This window comes from Neoarius graeffei, chromosome 9 (genome assembly GCF_027579695.1).
Source record: "Neoarius graeffei isolate fNeoGra1 chromosome 9, fNeoGra1.pri, whole genome shotgun sequence".
In the NCBI taxonomy this organism is placed as follows: Eukaryota; Metazoa; Chordata; class Actinopteri; order Siluriformes; family Ariidae; genus Neoarius; species Neoarius graeffei.
In genome coordinates, this window is record NC_083577.1 from 92,467,455 (window position 1) to 92,489,565 (window position 22,111).

General features: G+C 43.7%; 1 protein-coding gene across 1 annotated transcript in view; it reads left to right on the top strand.

The window, feature by feature from the left end:
* Positions 1–250: 250 nt before the first annotated feature.
* nemp2 (nuclear envelope integral membrane protein 2) overlaps positions 251–22,111 on the top strand; it is a 34,548-nt gene continuing 12,687 nt past the window's right edge. Inside the window, exons 1-4 of the mRNA XM_060930473.1 lie at positions 251–430; positions 7,053–7,159; positions 14,417–14,648; positions 14,816–14,888. Coding sequence (XP_060786456.1) covers positions 340–430; positions 7,053–7,159; positions 14,417–14,648; positions 14,816–14,888 — 503 coding nt within the window. The 5' untranslated portion in view covers positions 251–339. The remainder of the gene's footprint in view (positions 431–7,052; positions 7,160–14,416; positions 14,649–14,815; positions 14,889–22,111) is intronic.

The window sequence follows — 22,111 nt, forward strand, 5'->3', positions numbered from 1 at the left end:
CTTTAAACTCCTTTATGAGCGCCATTGGTTAAACGGCTGGATCAGACCAAAGTAATAGAACGCAAGCTTAATCCTGTTTGCTTCGAACATCTTCTAAAGCATATTTCTTGAAATAACTGTAAATATTACACTTATAAACCGAGAAAGGTCTTATTTTAGTAATTAAACAAACAAACAAAAATGTAAAAACGGAGATATTTTGGCGCGACGACTCGCTCTGGCTCTGTTAGTCAGGCCTTTGCGCAGTGCACTGAATTTGAAAGTGAAGTCTTTGCTTCCGGTCTGCTTCCGGTCAGCTTCACTATTAGTTCAGAGCTGTTAATTACCACGTTAACCATAATGAAGGGGTTTATTATTATTATTTTATATGCTGTGGGTTTAATTATTCTCATCTCACGCGCTGAAGGAAACAGAGGATATTCCTATGCAGGTAAATGCTAGCTCAGGGAGCTAACGGCTAAGCGTGTGCTGCTAACTAGCAGTGTGAGGAGTGAGTTCGAGTTTAGTTTAGTGAACTCACTCACAACTGGGCTTAACTATCATTAACTATTATTAACCATTATTAACTATCATTAACTATCATTACCGAGCCGAGAATGAAACCTGTTAGCAGGATTAGCCACCTGGTAGCTGCATACAGATATAAATGAAACACAGATAAATAAATCCTGATACAGTGTTTAGGCATTTACAGATTATTTAAAATGTAGAATATAAACTTAAACTCATCACTACACATGATGTACAGCGCCTTGCAAAAGTATTCACCCCCCTTGGTGTTTGTCCTGTTTTGTCGCATTACAAGCTGGAATTAAAATGGATTTTTGGAGGGTTAGCACCATTTGATTTACACAACAAGCTGAAAACTTTAAGGCTGCACATTGTTGTCTTATTGTGACACAAACAATAAGATGAAAAAACAGAAATCTGGAGTGTGCATAAGTATTCACCCCAAGTCAATACTTTGTAGAGCCACCTTTTGCTGCAATTACAGCTGCAAGTCTCTTAGGCCCTGTCCACACGGCAACAGATTCAGGTGACTCCGATACAATTGCTTATCGTTTAGGCCTGGCGTCCACACGGCGCCGGCGTTTTGGGTGCCCAAAATGCAATCTTTTTGAGAACGGGTTCCAGAGTGGAAAGATCTGGCAACGTTGCCGTTGTGAAGTCGTCTGGATGAGTAGAACGGATTTGTTTACGATGACGTCACAACCACATGACTGTGAGTGCTTCACGCCGGATAGAAGTGTAACGAACTCGATGCGAGTTGTCAACAAATCCTATAACTTGGTTCATGAAACGCGCTTACAAAATATTTTCACTGTGAATATTTATTGTGTAATGGTGCAAAGTGAGAGAGAGAGAGAGAGAGAGAGAGAGAGAGTAGCCCTTAGGGCAGAGTCAATCCCGCCAGCAAAAATAGGGAAAAAAAGGAGTGATCTCACCTCTTCAGATGTTGGTTTTAGTCCTACAATACATTCCTCAAAAAGGGCGTAGAAGAGCAAATGAATCCTTCAACGTGTAGCATTCAATTTATTCCGGACCATTAAAGACGCCGCCTTCCGCGTAGAATCATACGTCATCCTCACCGCCATATTGGATAGGTCAAAGCGGAGAATAAAGATTCATGTGCTGCGTTTAACTGTACCAACAGGTTTACCGTCCAAACGAGATCACATGGGATTACCTTTCACAGGTGAGAAACAACAAATTAATCCATCAACGTGGAGCATTCAATTTATTCCGGACCATTAAAGACGCCGCCTTCCGCGTAGAATCATACGTCATCCTCGCCGCCATATTGGATAGGTCAAAGCAGAGAATAAAGATTAGCTGCGTTTAACTGTACCAACAGGTTTGCCGTCCAAACGAGATCACATGGGATTACCTTTCACAGGTGAGACTGGAAAAATACTTTTCATTGTATTTGGTCATTATAATGTAATTTTACGAACAAATTTTCCTGACTTTGTGGCTAATATGAAGTCTCGCGCATAAGTTTATGCGCATGCGTCCTTACTTCTTCTATTGTTCTGGTGTCTCCGAAGGGACCGTCTTAAAGTGCCCCTAGAGGTGTGGCATGTGTATTGCATCGTTTTCAGCAAGCGTTGCGTTGCCATATGGACCTGATATTTTACTGATCGTTGCCCATTTGGACGCGATATATTTTTAAATAACATCTCGTTGCCGTTGTCATGTGGATGTAGCCTTAGGGTGTGTCTCTATTAGCTTAGCACATGTAGCCACTGGGATATTTGCCCATTCCTCAAGGCAAAATTGCTCCAACTCCTTCCAGTTAGATGGGTTGCATTGGTGCACAGCAATCTTCAAGTTATGCCACAGATTCTCAATTGGATTGAGGTCTGGGCTTTGATTCGGCCATTCCAAGACATTTAAATGTTTCCCTTTAATCCACTCCAGTATGTTTAGGATCATTGTCCTGCTGGAACGTGAACCTTCGTCCCAGTCTCAAACCTCAGGCCAACTCAAACAGGTTTTCCTCCAGAATTGCCCTGTATTTAGTGCCATCCATCTTTCCTTCAGTCCTGACCAGCTTTGCTGTCCCTGCAGATGAAAAACATCCCCACAGCATGATGCTGCCACCACCATGCTTCACTGTAGGGATGGTGTTCTCAGGGTGTTGGGTTTGTGCCACACATGGCGTTTCCCATGATGGCCAAAATGATCAATTTAAAGTGCATATTCTGGACCAATTTTTTTTTTTTTATCTGAAAGTATGTCCCTTTACACACTCATCCAGAAGGGTAATTTTGCACAAGGCCATCTGTCTACAGCAGAAAAAAATAAAATAAAACGCGTCTGGAAAAATCCCAAGGGCGTCTGGAGCCAGATTCGTGACGTCACCTGCGGAAGCGCCAGCAGGCTGTACGAGTTTTGCACGGTTTCAGTGCACAGCCTGTGTAGACCAAGCGCTCCCGTTTCTCTCTCATTGTCCGGTCTTTTGGGAAACGATGAGTACTAATCCCATCAAGATTGGTGTTGCTACACCCTCCTACGATACATCTGTTAACCATTTTAATAATTACACGATAACGTTGAAGAAATTTGCAGAAAACCACCAGGTCGTTTTCTCATAAACAAACCAGTGCTGACGTAGGATTCAGAGGGAGGTGTCCCGCACGCGACGTCACGAAAATCAATGTTTGCCAGGAAATCTAAATGCCGAGTTTTTTCAGAGGCGGACCAATTCGCCTCAAATGGTTTGATTTCAACTGAATTTTTCTGGTATTGCACAAGGTAAAAAAATTGCAGAGAATGCAGAATGTTATAGATATTTGACCAAAGTTTAATATAAAATAGAATTGCATTGATCTTGCTCCTGAATTTACCCGTGATATGTACTTTAAGTCTCATCTGACCAGAGAATCTTCTTCCATGTGTTGGGGGAGTCTGCCACATGCTGTTGGGCAAACTCTAAACATGATTTTTTTTCAGCAATGGCTTTTTTCTGGCCATTCTTCCATAAAGCCCCTCCTACTCTGTGGAGTGTACGGCTTAAAGTGGTCCTATGGACAGATACTCCCATCTCCTCTGTGGATCTTTGAAGCTCCTTCAGTGTTCTCTTTGGTGTCTTTGTTGCATCTCTGATTAATGCCCTCCTTGCCCGGTCTGTGAGTTTTGGTGGGCGGGGCCTTCTCTTGTCAGGTTTGTAGTGGTGCCATATTCTTTCCATTTTGCTATAATGGATTTAATGGAGCTCCGTGGGATATTCAAAGTTTGGGATATTTTTTATAACCCAACCCTGATCTATACTTCTCCACAACTTTGTCTCTGACCTGCTTGGAGGCTCCTTGGTTTTCATGTTGCTTGCTTAGTCGTGTTGCAGAGTCAGGGTCCTTCAAGAACAGGTTGATTTATACAGACATCATGTGACAGATCATGTGACACTTTGATTGCACACAGGTGGATCTTAATCTACTAATTATGTGACTTATGAAGTGAATTGGTTGGATCAGCTGTTATTTAGGGGTTTCATACGAAAGGGGGTGAATACTTATGCACACTGCAGATTTCTGTTTTTTCATCTTCATTATTGTTTGTGTCACAATAAAACAATTTTCACCGTTAAAGTTTTCGGCTTGTTGTGTAAATCAAATGGTGCTAACTCTCCAAAAATCCATTTTAATTCCAGCTTGTAATGCGACAAAACAGGACAAACACCAAGGGGGATGAATACTTTTGCAAGGCACTGTATGGGCAAAAAAAGCCAAATAAATCAACAATAATTTCGTCGTCTTCTTCTGGCTGCTCCCGATTAAGCGTCGCCACAGCGGATCTTCTGTCTCCATTGCTCCCTGTCTTCCGCATCCTTCTCTACCACACCTGCCACTTTCATGTCCTCTCTCACCACATCCATGTATCTCCTCTTTGGCCTTCCTCGTTTTCATTTGCCTGGCAGCTCCATCCTCAACATTCTCCTTCCCACATGCTCTGCATCTCTTCTCAGGATGTGCCCAGACCATCTCAGTCTCATCTCTCTTAGCTTCATTCCCAAGCTCTCCACATGTGCTGACTCCCGAAATCCTTCTCCACCTGCTCCACCCTGCCTGCACTCTCTCTCTCACCTCACTATCGCAGCCCCCATTTTCCTGCACAGTTGACCCCAGGTACTTGAATTCACCAACTTTCTTTACATCGACTCCTTGCATCTTCACTACACTCTCATCCCCATTCTCACTGATGCACATGTATTCTGTTTTGCTCCTGCTCACCTTCATTCCTCTTCGTTCCAATGCATCCCTCCATCTCTCCAAACCCAACTCAACCTCCTTTCTACTTTCACCACATATCACAATATCATCCGCAAACATCATGTTCCATGGTGACTCTCGCCTCACTTCGTCCGTCAAGCTATCCATCACTCTGGCAAACAAGAAAGCACACCTCACTGCTGTTTCACTGTTCTCATACATGTCCTGCACCACTCTGATATACTTCTCATTCACTCCACTCTTTCTCATACAATACCATAACTCATCTCTCAGCACTCTATCGTATGCCTTCTCCAGGTCTACAAACACACAATGTAGCTTTCTATACATAATTTAATAGGAATAAAATGGAGACTCTTACTTTCTGGGAAAAAACAAACAAACCATGAACCTGTCAAATAAATTTCACACTGCATTATTTTAATCAAACTATCAACTTAAGCTGTTATTTAAACATGATACTGTCTATATTTTTAATGAGAAGTGATAAATAAACTGAGTAAATCTACAGCAGTTAATAAATATTATAAAGCGCTGTCAGAGCTCATTTAAAACAACCTTTTTAAAAATAAATTTCAGCTTTGATATACACAAGCTGTATTTGTAAAGAGCATAAACTTATCCTGTAAATATTAATATTTTTTCTATTAAAAAAAGAACCACAGTTCCGTATGAATTGTGAGAGAACGGAGATGATGTAGAATGTACAGGTGTAAATGAAGGTGAAGGGAGATGTTAATGGTTTGTTGCATACGGGGGGTTTGTGCAGATCTGGGAAATGTGTTGGGAATGTTTTAGGGAAAAGTGACTCCGGTTCTGACAATAAAACTCTGTAAAAGGTAAATCACACAGTCAGGTGGGAGAATGAGACGAGCTCTCAGGGTAGAACACAAGCGGAGGTTAGTTTGACTCACTGCTACACCAATAACAGTCTAATAATTCTGTAATAATGTACAACGTAGGCGAGCACTGAAGCACTAAACCCCCCACCTGCTGAGGAGTTTATTTACAGCTTGTGCTCATTTTTATTCTCAAAATTAAATAATTAGTTTTATTTGTCTTAATTTATGGGTTTGTATTGGATTGCTTTATTTGCTTATTTATTTTTTGTCCTTTCCTTAAAGTCAGTGATATGACACATTTTCACCTCGGTCTTGTTCTCTGACTGACTGAACCAACACCAGGATGTGTTTTTGATTGAGACTGTAAAGCTCTAAACTTTAAACTCTACGCTGCTGTAGATAAGAGCGTCAGCTAAACGTAATAAAATCCACGGTTTAAACTCCGCAGTGTGTTCCAGACAGAACAGTGGAGTCATTCATGTAGATTATACGAGTTAGTCACTCAAGTCAAGGTTTACATCCGTTAGTCCTGTAATGTTTAAATTTCCACCACAGTTGAGAGCATGAGTCGGACACGGATGTTTCTGGTTCAGAGGAGTTTTCACCTGAAAGCACATTTCCTGTGTAAAAGCTCGTACAAATGATTTGCGCAGAAATCCGTTGTATCCGTCTCGATAAACGAGGCCCAGTGTCAGGGTTTGTGTGAGAACAAGTTGTGTATCTGAAACACTGTCGGTTTGATTTCAGTAACTCAGGAGAATGGAGAGGCGGCACGGTGGTGTAGTGGTTAGCGCTGTCGCCTCACAGCAAGAAGGTCCGGGTTCGAGCCCCGTGGCCGGCGAGGGCCTTTCTGTGTGGAGTTTGCATGTTCTCCCCGTGTCCGCGTGGGTTTCCTCCGGGTGCTCCGGTTTCCCCCACAGTCCAAAGACATGCAGGTTAGGTTAACTGGTGACTCTAAATTGAGCGTAGGTGTGAATGTGAGTGTGAATGGTTGTCTGTGTCTATGTGTCAGCCCTGTGATGACCTGGTGACTTGTCCAGGGTGAACCCCGCCTTTCGCCCGTAGTCAGCTGGGATAGGATCCAGCTCGCCTGCGACCCTGTAGAACAGGATAAAGCGGCTACAGATAATGAGATGAGAATGAGGAGAATGGAGATTAAATCAGACAAGGAAAGAAAATACGTTAATCAAATAAACTAACGGTGTTCAAATCAAGAGCTTTAAATGCACTGTCTGAATGTGAAACCTGCTTCTCGTTCTGCGTACACGCTCGGAGGAAAGCGCTGCCTACCGTCTTACAGATACATTAGCTCACTGACGCATGCGATTGGCTCGTGTTGCTGTGATTGACGGGGAGACAGTAAGCCCCTCCCATCTGGTGGACAGTTTTCACACTCCTGCACTTTATTAACTGTTTCTAAGAGAACACACGACCAGAGGTCTGACGATAACATGGATGAATTTCTTCTCGTCTCCAGATTGCACGTACGTGAAACCAGGCTACGCCTCCACCTACTACGGGGGGCGGTGCTTCTGCTACACCAGTCCCTCGATCAAATGGAGAGACTACTGGTCCACTTTCCAGGTACGTACTGCAGAGGTCAAAACACCAGCTATGTTGAAGCTAACACTAAAGCTCATGCTAATGTGCTAGTGTGTGTGTGTGTGTGTGTGTGTGTAAATCTGTAGGAGGACGAGTTGTGCTGCACCGTGATTTAATTTCATTTCCTGTATGAGTCTTTGATCAGAACAGAGCTGAGTTTCTGTTTTTTTCATAACACCGTTATCAGTCACTGTATCGCTTTTAAACCTGAAACCGAATACCTTTAGCATTTCCTGGTGATGACATCATCATGTGCTTCCTGCGAGGGGAGTGAAATGGATCGCTGACACCATCACAAAGAAAACAGAGTCGGATACACTGATGGTAAACAAATAAATGATAGTGTGCTATAGTGGATTTATTATGGGGAAAAGGGGCATGGCTTGAGTGAAACGTGTAATAAAGTCAATTTATTGCTTATAACAGTCGTAGATGAAGGATGGAACAATATAGATATCATGATGTTAGCACTTTTATACCTCTGTCAGTTCTGTATCTTATACCTGATTGGACGAAAAATTATAAATCTGGATAATACGTATGGGCGCTGTGTGAGACGACTGCCTCTCCAGTAGCTCTGTAGTTTTTAGCTCTTTAAACCTCTTTTTTTTCCACCTTTTTTTACTTTTTTTCTCTTCTTACGAAGACATAGTGTGTTTAACTATATAACACGGATATATTTAACTTTAACACGCAACCAGGAGCCAGTTTTCTCACTTATTCAAGAGAGGAGCTGCTGGCCCTGAAAACAATGGGACGAGCCGGGATACGACACCCCATCCCGGCCGAGCTGAGGAGGAAACCCAGGGGCTGCAAAGCTGGAGCTAAGCCAAAGGCTAGGCTAGCAGACAACCGGCGGTGCTACAAACCATCCATTCCCTCTGTTATCATGGGGAATGTGAACTCGCTGCCGAATAAAGTCGACGAGCTTTCCGCTCTGAACAACCAGCGGATTTACCGGGAGAGCAGCTTATTTATCTTTACGGAGACATGGCTAACACACCTTGTACCGGATGCTAACGTGGACCTGCGGGGATTCACTGCTGTGAGAGCCGACAGAGACACTAACACATGCGGGAAAAGCAAAGGTGGGGGACTCATCATTTATGTGAACAACCACTGGTGTAACCCGGGACATATCTCCGTAAAGACAGATTTATGTTGCCCGGACTTGGAGCTGCTAGCCGTTTTATATATATATATATATATATATATATATATATATATATATATATATATTTTTTTTTTGCCTGCGGCCATATTATCTGCCAAGGGAGTTCAGTCACGTGATCACCATCTGTGTTTACATCCCTCCGAAGGCAGATGCAGCTGCTGCATGTGAGAGGATTCACTCTGTCACAGCAAGGCTGCAGACACAGCACCCTGAGGCATTTATCATCATTTCTGGGGACTTTAATCACACTACTTTGGACTCTACTTTGGCTGCTTTTTACCAGGCTGTGGATTGTCCAACAAGGAACAACAGGACAATTGACTTGCTGTATGCTAATGTGAGGGATGCATACAGAGTCACACCCCTCCCCCCACTAGGGAAGTCTGACCACAACCTGGTTCGTCTACAGCCGAAGTACACCCCCCGGTCCAAAGGCAGCCTGCAACAACTAGCTCCATCAGGAGATGGTCCCCTGAAATGGAAGATGCCCTCAGAGACTGCTATGACATCACGGACTGGGATGTGCTGCTTGGCCCACACTGTGAGGACATAGAGGGGCTGACACACTGTCTGACAGATTACCTCAACTTCTGTGCAGACGTGGTCTCCCCCGCTAAGACTGTACGGTGTTACCCTAATAACAAGCCATGGGTAACACAGGAAGTCAAAACTGTCTTCAACAGGAAGAAGACCGCCTTCAGGAGCAGGGGTAGGGAGGCGATGAAAGCATCACAGCAGGAGGTGAAACGCTGCATGAGGGAAGCTAAGGACAGCTACAGGAGAAAGGTGGAGCAGCAGCTGAAGGAGAACAGCATGAGGGAGGTCTGGGAAGGTGTGAAAACCATCACAGGCCACAATACAAAGACCAGAGTCGTTGAGGGGACAGTGGAGAGGGCGAATGAGTTGAATGACTTCTTCAATCGGTTCAACCAGCCCATGTCCTCCCCACCCTCTCCCTCACTGCAGCCATCTCTCCTTCTTCCCTCAACACACCTCCCCCCAGTCATCATAGCAGCCCCCTCCTCCCCCACCTCAACACAGACTCCTCTATGCATTACTGCAGACCAGGTCAGAGGTCAGCTGAGGAAGCTTCATCCCAGGAAAGCAGGAGGCCTGGACAAGGTGTGTCCATGACTATTGAAGACCTGCGCTGCTGAACTGGGTGAACCACTCCAACGCATCTTCAACCTTAGCCTGCAGCTGGGGAGAGTGCCAACCCTCTGGAAGACATCATGTATCGTTCCAGTTCCCAAAAAGAATCGGCCCAGCGAGCTGAACGACTTCCGACCGGTGGCGCTCACTTCACATCTGATGAAGACACTGAGGAGGCTCTTCCTCAGCCTCCTCAGACCCCAGGTACAACATGCCCAGGACTGTCTGCAGTTTGCGTACCGGGCAGGCGTTGGTGTGGAAGACGCCATCCTCTACCTGCTACACCAAGCCCACTTGCATCTGGATAAGGGAAATGGCACAGTGAGGATCCTCTTCTTGGACTTCTCAAGTGCCTTCAACACCATCCATCCCCTACTGCTTCAGGACACACTGAACAGGATGCGAGTGGACCCCTGCCTGGTCACCTGGATCTCCAGCTACCTCACTGACAGGCCGCAGTACGTCAGGCTGAAGGACATCACGTCTGACCCTGTAATTAGCAGCACCGGAGCACCCCAGGGCATGGTGCTGGCCCCTCTTCTCTTCACCCTGTACACCGCGGACTTCTGCTACAACTCGGAGCTGTGTCACATTCAGAAGTTTGCCAATGATACAGCCATCGTTGGGTGTATCAGTTATGACAGAGAGGAGGAGTATAGGAGCCTGGTGAGGGACTTTGCTGTGCGGTGCAACAGGAACCATCTGCAGCTCAACACCTTGAAGACCAAGGAGCTGGTCATTGACTTTGGGAGGTTCAGACCAGTTCTGATCGAGGGAGTCGAGGTGGAGGCTGTGGATTCCTACAAGTACCTCGGGCTGTGGCTGGACAGCAAGCTGGACTGGACTTGTAACACCAAGCACTTGTACAGGAAGGGACAGAGCAGTCTATACTTCCTGAGGAGGCTGCGATCCTTTAACATCTGCAGGAAACTCCTGTGGATGTTCTATCAGTCTGTGGTTGCCAGTGTCCTGTTTTACACCGTAGTGTGCTGGGGGGGGGCAGCACATCCAAGAAGGACACATCCAGGCTGGACAAACTGATCAGGCGGGCCGGCTCTGTGGTCGGCATGAAGCTGGACTCTCTGGTGACGGTGGCAGAGAAGAGGTCTATGGTCAAACTATTGAACATCATGGACGATGCCAGTCACCCTCTGCACACCGTCATCAGCACCCAGAGGAGCCTGTTCAGTGACAGAATGCTCCTTCCCAAGTGCAGGACGAACAGACTCAAAAACTCCTTTGTCCCTCACGCCATCAGACTGTACAACTCCTCTCTGGGGGGGAGGAGGGGGAACAGGAGGACAGAGGACGGGAAGGACAGGGCTTTCCACTAAGGCTCATACTAGCCAGTCATGACAAATAAGTAGCCAGCCAGGGGGGGGGGGAGTAAACACAAAATAAACTCCTGTGCACACAGTTCCCAGGGTTAAATGTATTTTCCACAGACCATTTATTTATTCACTTTACTCAAATACAAAGTAAAATGGCAGTAAATCTTCTTTCTTTTCTTGCGTATTACATCATGAGGCGTTCCTGGCTTGTAAATCTCTTATTTTTGGTGCATCACACATTCACGCAACTGAGCATGCTATGAATTAACAACGACAACGGTCTGCAGTGGTGGCTACACAAACACTCAGCGAACATTTCTCCATTTGTGTATGAAAATACACTCCAACCACTCAGTTTGGTTTCATTTACAACCAACGGTGTCTTTTGATGCCAGCACGTAATTGAACGAGAGAAGACTGGTTTACCGGAGACAAAATAAGCGTTATCTCTGCTTCTGTTCCCTCCGATGTCGCCTCCGACGGCCCCGACACACTACTGCCTCCGCCGAGTGCGTGCGCACACACCGCATGTCGGGGCCGCGGATGAGTTACTCTCCCTTGATCAACGAAGTCTGCGGGGAATTTGTGGTTATTATCGGTACAAACAGCACGAATCGCAACTTAAATGAGTGCGGTTCAGTTTGACATTATTGTCAGTCCGTTAGATAAACATTTAATTTTATTAAAATCGAAAATTAATATTTAGAGCCTGTAGGCTACAAAAATAATAGTCATTAAAGTAGGCGGCTGGACTTAATTGTGTAGTCGGCTGTATGGCCGGCAGCCGGCGCTTGTGGAAAGCCCTGAAGGAGCAGTAGCCTAGCCTGACAAAAAGCAATACCGGACAATGTGCAATATAAACTGCAATATCTTTCCTGCTCCCCCCACCCCCCCACACACACACCCTAACCCCACTTCTCCACCCTTTCCCCCCTTCCTCTCTTCCCCATATCTTATTCTTCTATATTTGTATATGTAAATACTTTATTTTAATTTATCTAGAAGTTTTTCTCTATTTCTTTTCTCTGTTTATCTGTAATGATGCTGCTGGAATCTTAATTTCCCTGAGGGAACCCTCCCAAAGGGATCAATAAAGTTTTATCTAATCTAATCAATCGTTTAATCAACACTGTTAAATATGTAAATGTTATGATTGTTCAGTAACATGGTTCCACTGTCTTTAGTTCTGCACTTTGTAACCCGATATAGCAATCTCACAGCGAACACTCGAAGTCTGGATTCTGATCATGGCACTTGTTTGTTTGTTCGTTCTCCGTTGTTGTTGTTGTTGTTGTTGTTGTTTCTATAGCAACAGCGCATATTTATGACACACAATTGATGACCAGGGCCCTGTACTACGAAGCGGGTTTTCTGGTTTACCAGGGTAACTTCGAGAGTAACTTGACCACGTGCAGCGTAACTTCCCGATTAACCCATACTACGAAAGTTGGCTATGTTCAAACCGAGGTCTGCTGCCATGGCAACTTGTGCTGCATCTCAAACCTGCTCGTCTCAGGTTATGTTCTTGGTTAACCCGAGGTTTCCAATTAACCACACCCTTTTTAAACACCACCTCTCCACCGACATTTCCTCTAGAGACAATGCCAGCGTACCTGGATGACCCGTGCGATATCGGAGCGCAGATTAGAGATGGGATTTATGGCTCTTTGATGGGATCCGCATCTTTGTGATCCGTTCTTTGAAAAGAGCCGTTCAAAAGACTGGCTCATTTGGCTCTTTTTAAATATTTATTCAGTTTTAAGAAGACAGCGTCTAAAGAAGCCAGATCCCTCTGCTTAGACAGTGACAATATTTCTGGACATACCTTTTATATAAAGCAACCTAGACTTACATTATTGTAACCCCTAAATGCTCATAAATAACCATTAAAAAACAATGAGGGCTTCAATGAATGTCCATGCAGAACGGCTTTTCTGTAAAAAAAAAAAAAGAACCCATTCAAGAACCTAGTTACCAAGAACGCAAGAATATTTTATAGAAAAACACTTGTTTTACAAAAATATTTAAGTCTGAGATACAAAATAGATACAAAAATATAACACAAGAACTAGTTATCACACAAGAACATTTTAATAGAAAAAAACTTTCTATATTAAAAATATTGAAATTGTAATAAAAATAGATACAACTAAACAGTCAGATAAATAGATAAAGTTATAACAGAACACAAGATTATTTTAATAGGAAAAAACAAACTATTAATGCAAAAAATATATTATTATTAGAAAGATAGATACAACTAGACAAACAGATAAATAAATAAAATACACAAAAATAGAACAAACAAAAAGACGATAGAATAAATTAAATGAACGTCCGTGCAAAGTAGTTTTCCCACAATATTATCATTAATATCACACAACTACATTATAAACTATATACAAAACAATTTGAACTATTAGGCAAACAGATAAAACTTGAATAAATAAAAGGCAAATGAATGCTTGCTTGCGCGCGCGCGCGCACACACACACACACACACACACACACACACACACACCATAATGAATGATGTTTTTATATTTCATTTTCACCTGTTGCCAGGTGCGTTTGGCTGCTGTTGCCTCTGAAATGTTCACAGGACCGACATCAACTTAGTCAAAGGGACTGAACAGTCAGTCATCCTAATTCATGTGACTCTGTGCACAGATCAGCTTAAGTAGCGACTCCATGAATTTACCATACCAAATTTTATTCAGGATTTTTCGGACATTAAACAAGCTATATATGACTGGGGCCACGTCGAAGGACCATTTTCTGTGACTTGTGATTGATCATGAAGCTTCTCTCATCCTATCCTTCTGTTCTGGAACATGTAGAAGGGAGAATGTACTTGCGCATTTACCCGATCGGCAATTCGTTGCCAACATGCTTGCCGCTCCTTATTGGCAGCCGCTGTGTTAGATTTTGCTCTTAATGTTGTTTTGAACTCCTCGTAGCTTTGCATTATGACAGCGCATTCTTCCTCCGTGAAGTGCGGCGACCGTGCCATTGTGAACAGTGGGGATTTGCGCTGATAACCTCCCCTTTAACGTGAACGCGCATTAACCCTGATTAGGTTAAACCAGGTTCAACAAATCAACTTCATAACTGGCGTCGTAGTACCGTTTAACCCCAAACAAGATAACCAGGTTTTGTCAACCCCGGTTTAGCGGGGAAACCCTGGGTTACTTCTGGGTAGGTTAACCTCCGTTCGTAGTACAGGGCCCTGGAGGTGTTTGTTTTACATTTACGGAAGGAGTCTCTCGTGCCAGCGCTGTGAGGATTGTACACGTAATGACACGTTTCACGGACACTAAACGCAACTATAAATGGATACAAAGTACAAGGCAACTTATTGTTAGTTAAATAAATTCAAATTTATGCTAATAAATCATTAGCGAGAGATGTCCAACACTCTGGGCAGTTCTGTTCCAGGATCCTTGAGGCGGTACCTCTGACTGGGCATCATCCCAGCACCTGATCATTGATTAGTTTCCTGTAAGAGCACAACACTGCGTGGTTTATTCCTGTATTAGGCTGCGGATGCTGTGATTGTGGTCTGATTTTCTCATCCGGAAGGTTGACGTGTCAAGCAGCGAGGACGTCGTGATCGTGTACCCGATGGAACCCAGAACCTGCCGTGGTGGTGAGAACCTTCTGAAGCAGGCGACATGTCTGATGGAGCACTACTGGCCCTTGGGTGTGCAGAAGGAGAAGACGTTGGACATCCCGCTCGTCGAGGACGAGGTGTTCTTTATGGCCAGGTCTCCCAGAGCCAGTGCTGAGTACACACTCCACGTCTCCAAACAAAGTGAGCACCACAGTACAGACGTACAGTTTAGTTTTTATCCTTTTCTGTGCTCCTGGATATGTTCCTTCAGTTCAGCTGCATTAAGAGAAGCTTGGATGGAATAAAACAGTAATGCGTGTGTGTGTGTGTGTGTGTGTGTGTGTGTGTGTGTGTGTGTTACGTTGTAGGGTTCAACAGGATGCGTTTTTTCCTCTTCCTCTCCGGACTCGCGCTCTTCTTCTTTGCCGGAGCCATATGCAGGTAAACAGCAGGTGTTTGTATTGTACTCCTTGACACTTTGCACTGACTTCACCACGACAGTTTTACACACACAAGCAGAAACGTCTGTTTTTCCCCCATTCCGTATTCATGCGATGTATTTTTGGATAAAATATGTAGAGAATGTCAGGCATTTCACAGTGTGGAAAATACAAACAAAAATGACTTGTATTTCATCGTAGACAGAATGAAGCCTAGATATTTCATGTTTTGTTGTTCAACTTCATTTCATTTGTTAATATCCATCCATTCCTGCATTTCAGACCTGCAACACATTCCAATAAAAGTTGGGGCAGGAAATTTAGGGCGAGTAATGAGGTAAAACAATTAAATAATGATGTGACGTCAACAGGTGACTGTAATCATGATTTGGTACAAAATCAGTTCAGCCCCCAGTGACCCACACCAACAGGATGACTCAATGACACCTTAGATGAGCTTTTCATCCATGAGAGGATAAATACCTGATGCTCCCTACCAGTCAGACAGAACTGAAGAAGCCTTTTGGATGAGAGGTGAAACGTCTTCATGAATCTTCAAGCAAGTCCAGTTGCTCTTTTTTACCACCCACAGATATTTCACCCTCTGCGGTGCATAATGTCATTAAACCATTCAAGGAATCTGGAGGAATTTCAGTGTGTAAAGGGCTCAAGCCTAATCTGAACCCTGTGATCTCTGATCCCTCAGACGACATCAAGAACCCTCATTCATCTACAGCTGATAGAACCACATGGGCTCAGGATTACTTTGGCAAAACCTTTATCAAGCTACAATACGGAGTTACATCCACAAACACCAGTTAAAACTTTACTATGTAGAAAGGAAGCCTTATGCTAACTGTGTCCAGAAGCGCCGTCGACTTCTGTGGGCTCGGAGGTGTCTGGGATGGACCATCACACAGTGGGAACGGGTATTGTGGTCAGATGAATCAGTATTCCAGGTGTTTTTTGGAAGAAATGGAGACGGTGTGCTCTGAAGAGGAAAAAGGACCATCCAGACTGTTAGCAGGAACAAGTCCAAGAGCCAGGGTGTGTCATGGTATGGGGTTGGTCAGTGCCCTTGGCGAAGGTAACTTGCACTTCTGTGATGGAGCATTAAAGGGGAACTGAAGGCAAGGTTTTTTTTTTTTTAATCATCAAAATTCTATTTATCTCATTTTATTAAATATAGGAATACATTTTTGATAGCTATTTTGTCACTGCTGTAGCAATTTACGAGTGTTTGAAATATGCTCTGTAATACAACCCTGATTCCAAAAAAGTTGGGACAAAGTACAAATTGTAAATAAAAACTGAATGCAATAATTTACAAATCTCAAAAACTGATATTGTATTCACAATAGAACATAGACAACATATCAAATGTCGAAAGTGAGACATTTTGAAATTTCATGGCAAATATTGGCTCATTTGAAATTTCATGACAGCAACACATCTCAAAAAAGTTGGGACAGGGGCAATAAGAGGCTGGAAAAGTTAAAGGTACAAAAAAGGAACAGCTGGAGGACCAAATTGCAACTCATTAGGTCAGTTGGCAATAGGTCATTAACATGACTGGGTATAAAAAGAGCATCTTGGAGTGGCAGCGGCTCTCAGAAGTAAAGATGGGAAGAGGATCACCGATCCCCCTAATTCTGCGCCGACAAATAGTGGAGCAATATCAGAAAGGAGTTCGACAGTGTAAAATTGCAAAGAGTTTGAACATATCATCATCTACAGTGCATAATATCATCAAAAGATTCAGAGAATCTGGAAGAATCTCTGTGCGTAAGGGTCAAGGCCGGAAAACCATACTGGGTGCCCGTGATCTTCGGGCCCTTAGACGGCACTGCATCACATACAGGCATGCTTCTGTATTGGAAATCACAAAATGGGCTCAGGAATATTTCCAGAGAACATTATCTGTGAACACAATTCACCGTGCCATCCGCCGTTGCCAGCTAAAACTCTATAGTTCAAAGAAGAAGCCGTATCTAAACATGATCCAGAAGCGCAGACGTCTTCTCTGGGCCAAGGCTCATTTAAAATGGACTGTGGCAAAGTGGAAAACTGTTCTGTGGTCAGACGAATCAAAATTTGAAGTTCTTTATGTAAATCAGGGACGCCGTGTCATTCGGACTAAAGAGGAGAAGGATGACCCAAGTTGTTATCAGTGCTCAGTTCAGAAGCCTGCGTCTCTGATTAGTGCGTGTGGCATGGGCAGCTTACACATCTGGAAAGACACCATCAATGCTGAAAGGTATATCCAGGTTCTAGAGCAACATATGCTCCCATCCAGACGACGTCTCTTTCAGGGAAGACCTTGCATTTTCCAACATGACAATGCCAAACCACATACTGCATCAATTACAGCATCATGGCTGTGTAGAAGAAGGGTCCGGGTACTGAACTGGCCAGCCTGCAGTCCAGATCTTTCACCCATAGAAAACATTTGGCACATCATAAAACGGAAGATACGACAAAAAAGACCTAAGACAGTTGAGCAACTAGAATCCTACATTAGACAAGAATGGGTTAACATTCCTATCCCTAAACTTGAGCAACTTGTCTCCTCAGTCCCCAGATGTTTACAGACTGTTGTAAAGAGAAAAGGGGATGTCTCACAGTGGTAAACATGGCCTTGTCCCAACTTTTTTGAGATGTGTTGTTGTCATGAAATTTAAAATCACCTAATTTTTCTCTTTAAATGATACATTTTCTCAGTTTAAACATTTGATATGTCATCTATGTTTTATTCTGAATAAAATATGGAATTTTGAAACTTCCACATCATTGCATTCCGTTTTTATTTACAATTTGTACTTTGTCCCAACTTTTTTGGAATCAGGGTTGTATATCAGTCCATATGTCAAAGCAATGGCCGTAAATGAGATTCGTTGAGACCTGTGCGAGACATCGTAGGACGGAAGTAAAACGTACAGCGGAAATCAAGCCCTGTGTCTGAAATCTCTCACTTGTTCACTACTCCCTACTCTCCATATAAGGAATTACTATATAGAGGACTATATAGTGAGCTCATTGGTAAAATGAAAAAACACTTTCGGACACGAGTCCGTCACGCTGGTATTTATGTCATTACTGTCGCGCAATTAAAACATGCCGGATCAATCGGCTGGTGGGTTTCAAAATAATAAATACATACGTGTTTTTTTTGATAAATCCATATTATACTGAGCACATTTCCCACAATCAATAAAGGGTACTTTGTGTCTGCTGCATCTTTCAGTTCTTTTAAATCAAGGCTGAATCCTTTCTTCTTTGCCGCTGCCTTTTATTAAATCAAATTTGAGACTTTTAATTTCTTTCAGTGTGACCGCAATGCATGATGGGATATATTGCTTTGGTTAGTGACCATTATTGTACACTACTTTTCATGATGCATTGTGGGATACTTTGAGTGCACTATATTAATTGGCATCCGTCCATCTCGTGAGATGATGGTTTGCACTCTATCACACTTGCGCAGGTGGCTCAGCAAGCCTATTCTTGAGTGACAGTCTCGGCTGCAGTTATGACACTTAAACGCCGAGGGTCCTGCTGGCCCTTCCTTCTGTCACCGCTGTCGCTCTGCAAGCATAGTTTGCATTTTCTTTTCTGACTCCCTCACTCCTTGTCTGACAGCCAATTGCCAAGTGGAACAAACCGCTCCTTTCTTTTCCCAGTCTGTGACTTTGATGCTAGTCTTCTTGAGGTCCTGTTTGATAATGTCCTTGAAACGGAGTTTTGGGCGGCCAACAGGCCTTGTGTCCTCAGACAGCTTGCCATCGAGAAGGTCCTTAGGAATCCTGCCATCGTCCATTCTCTTGATGTGTCCAAGCCAGGTCAGGCGTCTCTGGCTAAGTAGACCGAATATGCTCAGAACACCTCCACGTTCTAAAACTTCAGAGTTTGGGACCTTAACCTGCCAGGGGATGTTCATGATGCATCTCAAACAACGTAGATGGAAGCTGTTTAGCCTCTTTTCGTGCTTGGCATAGGTGGTCCATGTTTCACTAGCATAGAGGAGTATGGAGAGAGTGCAAGACTGATGGACCAATATTTTAAGTCAAGTCAAGTTTATTTGTATCGCGCTTTTAACAATAAGCATTGTTACAAAGCAGCTTTACAGAATTTGAATGACTTAAAACATGAGCTAATTTTATCCCTAATCTATCCCCAATGAGCAAGCCTGTAGTGACGGTGGCAAGGGAAAAACTCCCTCAGACGACATGAGGAAGAAACCTCGAGAGGAACCAGACTCAAAAGGGAACCCATCCTCATTTGGGCAACAACAGACAGCATGACTATAACATTAACAGTTTTAACATGAAGTCAGTTTCGTTGACGTTATAAACTCTTCACTGATGGAAGCTTGAGTGCAAAACTGTTCATGACACCTGCAACATGACTACTTTAGTCTTAACCATGAGGTAGCTGTTTTCCCAGGCACGATCCTGAAGTCTTGCCATTGCACCTGCAGCCTTGGCTATGCGTTTGCTTAGCTTATCGTCAAGGGAGAGGTTGTCCGTTATTGTTGACCCCAGATAGGTGAAGTCGTTGACCACCTCGATAGAGGAACCATCGATTTCCATGCGAGGAGAGGCTGGCGTGCCTTGTGCTTGTATCTTGGACTTCTTGAGACTGATGATTAGCCCAAAGTCAGCGCAGGCTTTGGAAATTTTGTCCAATAGCTCTTGGAGTTGAGCCTCACTGTTTGAGACCAAGGCTGCATCATCGGCTAAGAGGAGTGCACGGATGCACAGAGTTCTCACTTTGGTCTTTGCTCGTAGATGGGTAAGGTTGAATAGGCTTCCATCAGACCTGGTGTGGAGGTATACTATGGAATCAATTTTGTGCCAAAATGTTCATACAATACTTTTGAAATATCAAACAAAAATGACAAATACAAAAAAAGAAAAAAAAGTCTATTTTTTTTAGACTGGCAAACAAATTATTCGTGTAATCGTGCAAAATATCAGTCTATTACTCTTCAGAAACCTTTTATTTTTGTTCCGCGTCTTTCTTGGTTTTGTTTGACGTAATTTATTTTGGTTGCGATTCCAGCTTTCTCGTTTGCGCTCCCTGACTTTTTGCTTGCAGTTTTGGCACAAACTTGACGTGTGGGTGGCTGTCCAGGAATGCATTCCCATTGGGTAACTTGTGTTTGACTGACAGCTACGCTCAGCCATTCCCTACTCGGATTCTGGCGGACTGTTTGACGAGTGACCGATCCATTGATGGTAAACAAGGATGGAGTGGACTTCAGTGGTGACTATAATATTGAATTTACACTTTGTTGAATTAATTCAATATCATAGTCGCCACTGAAGTCCACTCGATCCTTGTTTACCGTCAATGGATCGGTCACTCAAACAGTCCGCCAGAATCCGAGTAGGGAATGGCTGAGCGTAGCTGTCAGTCAAACACAAGTTACCCAATGGGAATGCATTCCTGGACAGCCCACCCACACGTCAAGTTTGTGTCAAAACTGCAAGCAAAAAGTCAGGGAGCGCAAATGGGAGAGCTGGAATCGCAACCAAAATAAATTATGTCAAACAAAACCGAGAAAGACGTGGAACAAAAATAAAAGGTTTCTGAAGAGTAATAGACTGATATTTTGCACGATTACACAAATAATTTGTTTGCCAGTCTAAAAACATAGACTTTTTTTTGTATTTTGATTTGTCGTTTTTGTTTGATATTTCAAAAGTATTGTATGAACATTTTGGCACAAAATTGATTCCATAGTATACACCCTCGGCTGACTCAGCAAAAGCGTACTGGAGGAGAACAGAAAAGAAAATGCCAAAAAGGGTGGGAGCCAGAACACACCCTTGCTTCACACCACTTGAGATGAGGAAGGCATAAGATGTCGCACCGTTTACACGGATGGTGGTATATGTCAAGTCAAGTTTATTTGTATCGCGCTTTTAACAATAAACATTGTCACAGAGCAGCTTTACAGAACTTGAACGACTTAAAACATGAGCTAATTTTATCCCTAATCTATACCCAATGAATAAGCCTGTGGCGACAGTGGCAAGGAAAAACTCCCTCAGACGACATGAAGAAACCTCAAAAGGGAACCCATCCTCATTTGGGCAACAACAGACAGCATGACTATAACATTAACAGTTTTAACATGTCAGTTTTGTTGATGTTATAAACTCTTCATTGATGGAAACTTGAGTGCAAAACTGTTCATGACAACTGCAGTCCTAAAGTTAGCAAGTTAACTGTAGCCCTCAGCCATAAAAGCATTACTGTAAGAGTCCAGAGCGTCCTCCAGGTGTGACTTTCAACTGTCCTCATGGGGCCGTCCTCCACAGGAACGATGTGATGAGACTCCAACCAGACACAGGGCACCAGGATGGATCAGGCAGGTCTGAGGAGCAGAAGAGGTTCAGCATCTCGATCTCAGGACCAACATGTAACACAGAGAGACAGATTTTGGGGGGGGAGGAGAGAGAGAGAAAACACAGGTTGTTGGGTATGCCCAATGTCACCTGAATAAGTGTAGGCAACTGGTGTCTATGTCTAAAAATAACACAAGTATTAAGTCTGTGTGGTAGGCTCGCAGAGACGAGAGTCCTGACATCAGGCATAATATGCAACAATGGCATGTTTAATATGGTTAAAAAAATATCATGACCTGCTCTGGCTGGATGCTTGATTGGGTGATGGGTGCACACTCCTCAGCAATGAGACAGTTGGAATTATAGATCAGAATGAGTGCAGGCAGATGCAGATGGGGCCCTTAGGGCTGTCCAAGACAATTCAGTTACATTTCACTGGGTCTGGGACATGCGACAGAATGTCTGACGGCCGATTCCCTGCAGGCTATGAGAGCCAGTCGAGGTCTCCACCCTCTCCACCAAAAGATTTCCTGTTGACTCCATGTAACTCAGAGGGACAGATTTTTTTTTGGGGGGGGAGAAAACACAGGTTGTAAGGTATGCCCAGTGTCATCTGAAGAAGTAGGAACAGTATACACATTGCACTGAGTACAAGCAGGGACTCTGGCAACTAACTATGACAGCATAACTAAAAGGGGAGAGCCAGAAGGTAACACAGGCATGAGGGAGCCCCGGGACATAAAGCAGCAGCCACTATACCGTCAACAAACTCGAGTGAGCAAGCGAGTGGGGACTGACAGCATCCATACATCCCAGTTTACCAAAACACTCTATGTCTGAGGATCCTCCAGATCTACTCCTTTACCTCATA